This window comes from Tupaia chinensis, unplaced genomic scaffold, assembly GCF_000334495.1.
Source record: "Tupaia chinensis unplaced genomic scaffold, TupChi_1.0 Scaffold000421_1, whole genome shotgun sequence".
Classification (NCBI taxonomy): domain Eukaryota; kingdom Metazoa; phylum Chordata; class Mammalia; order Scandentia; family Tupaiidae; genus Tupaia; species Tupaia belangeri.
The window spans coordinates 387,089-391,474 of NW_006159926.1; the positions used below are offsets into that span (position 1 = coordinate 387,089).

Below are 4,386 nucleotides of genomic sequence, written 5' to 3' on the forward strand. Positions count from 1 at the left end.
GCGCGTGTGCGTGCGTGCCCAAGATCCTGAGAGGAGAATGGAGGAGAAGGGATTGTGGCATGACCATCCCCCCTGAGGGGTGATTTCTCGCTTTCTATCTCTCTGTCTCTCTCTGTCTGTCTGGCAAGCGCACGCGCCCTATAGCAAAAACCTCTCCAAAAATAAATAAATAAATTAATTAATTAAATAAAATAAATAAATAAATGTAATTTACCAGGTAGAGAAAACTTCTCCCATTCTTACTTGGTTGAGTATTTTTTTCTCATAAGAGGTTTTGGGTTTTAGCAAATGCTTTTTCTGCAGCTGTTGAGAAGATAAGGCAGGCTTTGTCCTTTACTCTGTTTATATGGAATATTACAACACCTATTGATTTTCATATATTGAATGTTACAATAGTCTATATAGCTTTTATATAATGTTCTCTTGTTGTGGTTTTAAGTAATAGGAACAAATTTCTCTGTATTTCAGGCATTTATTAATACAGCAAAAGAAATTTATGAAAAAATTCAAGAAGGAGTCTTTGACATTAATAACGAGGTATATACATATAAATATTATTGTCCTTTTTTTAATTCTAAAAATAGATCCATGATAATCAGTTAAAATATTAATCAACTTGAAAACTGAAAGCTTGGTATGTAAGTATAATAGCTAAATGTTTATGTTCTAGTGGAGAATTCCTTTACTCATGAAAATAGGGTAAAGTAAGCGGCCCTACCCATTTATTGCACGAATGCAAAGTAACGTAAGTCCCCCAAAGAGAGAAGAAAACCTGCTCTCATGCATGTGTCCACACGGTGTTAGCTGCTTTGGGGATAATGTCCCCGTGTATAAATACATACACCAAGTTACTCATGCAAAATGCTCTCTCTGTTATCTGGTATGAATAAGGGAAGTACCCAATTTGGAATTTACTCCTGGTACAGATTAGCACGTTTTCTGGAAACAAAGTTAATATCTGTAATTGGCAATTAGCACTGTTTGTTTTTTAAATTAAAAAAGTTATTTTGAGCCCATTTTGCTCAACAAAGTACATGATAAAAAAGTACATGATTCAGAATGTTCACCAAAAGACCACTGTTTTTACCTAAATCCCCACTTCACATTTATCCTTATTCATTTCAAAGTGTTTATGTGGATATAACATATTACTTAACTTTTAGATAAGTATTTTGCCATACTATAGTAAAACTTCTGGCTTCCAGGACCAGCAGATAATGTAATGGTTATATCCCTGGACTCCCACATGTCTGACGGTGATTCGAGTCCCCGACTTGGTGGCCTCAAACTCACATTAGGCGTGTGTGTGTGTGCATGCCCAAAATCCCAAGAGGAGAGTAGAGGAGAAGGGATTGCAGTGTTGCCATTCCCCCTGGGGGAGTGATTTCTCTTGTTTTCTGTCTCTTTATCTCTCTTCATTTCTGCAGGAAGCACACACGCCCTATAGCAAGAATCTCTCTAAACAAGAGAGATTCTAGAAAAAAGTCCTGATCTCACTCCCACCCCGCCCCAGGTGCAGTTAGAGACCACCGTGTTGGGAAGCCTGGCCTGCTGGCCTGTGTGTCTCTAATGAGACTCTTAGGCGCCTCAGCAGTCTCTGCTAAGAACAAGCAGCCATGTGCCTAAGGTTCCCAAACAGTGGGTTGGTCGTCTCATTCCTTTTCATTTGGAGTAATACAGTTTCTAAGTCCTGTCTTCTAGGCTGAGACAGCAGTAGTTTTTGAGTTAATTTAAAGGGGACACCAATCAGAGACGAGTGCCACATAAATTGAAGAGTAATCGGACCTCTGTTTCAAAGGGCACGTTCATTGCTTCTGTCTGGGTTCACATAGTAGCTGACTGCTTTACTGTGCCTTGTGCAGCTCTGAGCATAATGTGCTGTCAGGAGCCAACAGGCCGTGCTATTTATTTGGCCTAATGCCAAGTCTGACTCCTTGATTCCTCAAGAAGTTGCTACCAGCCCAGAGGGGGCAAAACCAATGAGCCATAGGGCATGCTTTTTATTAAAGAGGAGTCAAAAGAGCGAAAAGAAACCACATCAGCTGCTGTCAATACTGAGCTAGTGCCAGAAACCCCAAGGCTACTACTGTTGCAGAACAACTGCCAAGCACTATAAATCTGAGATTTACTGTGACGCAGAGTTTCCTTAAGAGCTTAATTTCTGAAGCTACTGTATTACTTTTCTCAAAGTGTTGTATTTTTAGGTAAAATCCACTTGAGGGAGTGAGGGTTAAGGCATAAGTGTGAGTTTGATGAATGAAAGAACGACTCTGTGTGTGGGTTCTTGGCAAGCTGCCATGTCTTTGGGGATCATAGAAATTATTGATGACACAGAACACTCGTATGCCCTTAGCCTGTTCAGCTGATTCAACGCGGAACAGAAACGCTGTCTAGAGAAAGGATTTTACATGTAGAAGAGCAGCACAGGCTGTAGGTACTTTTTTCCTTTAAAGATTACTTGCAATGATTGCTGTAAACAATTTCTGTATCATGAAAATTCCCTGGAAGGCAGCATTACCCAGTTTCTGTTCACACAGTACCTGGTCTGAGGAATTATTTTGTAAAATATTTTTTCAGTTCTGTTTTTGAAAGAAAGAATCACCCCTTAAGAGATAGGATTTTAAGTTGCTGAAATCTCTGTAATATATTTCATGTTTGCTCGCTCTTTCTTTCTTTCTTCCTTTTTTTTTTTTTTTGTTGTTGTTGTTGTTGTTTGGTAAAATTGTATCATTAAGGATTTAATGAACTTTTTAAAAACCTAATTCAACTGTGCTACCTGGTTAGGTCCGGTTACATTTCTTTTTCTGTTCCCTTTTATTTCAGGCAAATGGCATAAAAATTGGCCCTCAGCACGCTGCTACTAACGCGACACACGCAGGCAATCAGGGAGGACAGCAGGCCGGGGGAGGCTGCTGTTGAGTGTTTTTACTGTCTGCTGCCCGACAGGGCTGCTCACTTACTCTTTCACCCTCTCCTCTGCTCAGCTGAGACATAAACTATCTGAAATGGCTTTATGTCACAGAAGACTTTAATCCTTCAAATTCTTGTATAACTTTGAATAAATGGTTAATGTTCACTTAAAAAGACAGATTTTGGAGATTGTATTCATATCTATTTGCATTTGATTTCTAGGTCAATTGATGTGATTATTTTGTTAACTGTTGTCTCGTGCCCTTAACTACGAACTGAATTGTATTAAACACTACAAAGTCATCTTGAGTATTTGAAATCAGTTTGTGTAGTTAGGTTTCCCAACACCTGTGGTTACCTAATGTTTAATATCCTAGAACTGTCCTCAGAAAGTTTGTCAGTTTTCAAGGCTATAAGGAAAAATAGAAAGACTCTTTTAATTCTGTATTTATCATTTACTTTCTGTATATATAGTTTAATAACCTGCTTGGGTGTAATTTGCCAAGCTTGAATTCTTTCATGCATTTGCATAAATTCTATACTGTTTAGAGCTTGAAGCTACCGAAGCATCGTTAGGAATTGCTTGGACACTGAATTTTAAACTTTTTGACATTGTTAACAAGCATGTTCATCCTTTTCTTGTCACTAGTCCAAGAAAAATATGCTTAATGTATATTACTAAAGGCTATGTATATGTTCATCTGTTTTAATGCCAAAAGTTTGCTCTCTGTCCACAGTTTCCTTAAGACCTCTTCAGAAAAGGGTTTGTTTGCCTTAATGAATGCCGTTGGGGAAAACACAGTGTAATGAGCAAAAGGGGGAACAAGAGCCCCCCATCTGAGCGAGCTGGGGAGAACGAGCACCACACGGAGACGGCCCGCTGAGGACGTTCGTCTTCCCTTACACACAATAATGTTTCCTTCTCTTTCATTCATTTGATTTCTAAGTATGTTTTTCATGCAGGACAGTTTTTCAACCTTGGTGTACAGTGACTGTGTAAAATTTTTCTTTCAGTGGCAACCTATAATCTCTAAACTATGGTAAGCATCTTGTCTGTTTTGAAGGGGCTATGACAATGAATCTGCCAGGTGGGAAAATCCTGTTAAAAAGTAGAAAAGCTTTAGTAACTTACTCAGTGTGGTGGTTTTATCCCTTTTTTCTTTTTCTCCCTTGGTCTATAATGAAATTGTTATAGCAGTGCAAAATAAAATCCTATGTATAAAAGTGTTCCTTTTTATTATTATTATTATGGCCACATCTTTTTTAAATGGTTTTTTTTTTTAGTCCTTTTACAGCTTTTTCATGTATGTAAGCATGTCTCTAATAAGGGGAAGAATGCTTATTAACATTGACCTTTTTCAAAATTTTTGCTTAAATGTGGTAAAACTCTCACTGTGTTGAAATTCTGTTATTGAATATATAAGCAAGTATTTCCTACTTCTTGACTAGCGCAAAATAGCACTTAGGCCTGCCTGT

The 4,386-nt window shown here is 38.1% G+C and overlaps 1 protein-coding gene across 1 annotated transcript in view; it reads left to right on the top strand.

The window, feature by feature from the left end:
- RAB2A (RAB2A, member RAS oncogene family) overlaps positions 1 to 4,134 on the top strand; it is a 64,555-nt gene extending 60,421 nt beyond the window's left edge. The window contains exons 6-7 of the mRNA XM_006154766.2: positions 469 to 537; positions 2,824 to 4,134. Of these exons, the coding sequence (XP_006154828.1) occupies positions 469 to 537; positions 2,824 to 2,919 (165 nt within the window). The 3' untranslated portion in view covers positions 2,920 to 4,134. The remainder of the gene's footprint in view (positions 1 to 468; positions 538 to 2,823) is intronic.
- Positions 4,135 to 4,386: the final 252 nt, after the last annotated feature.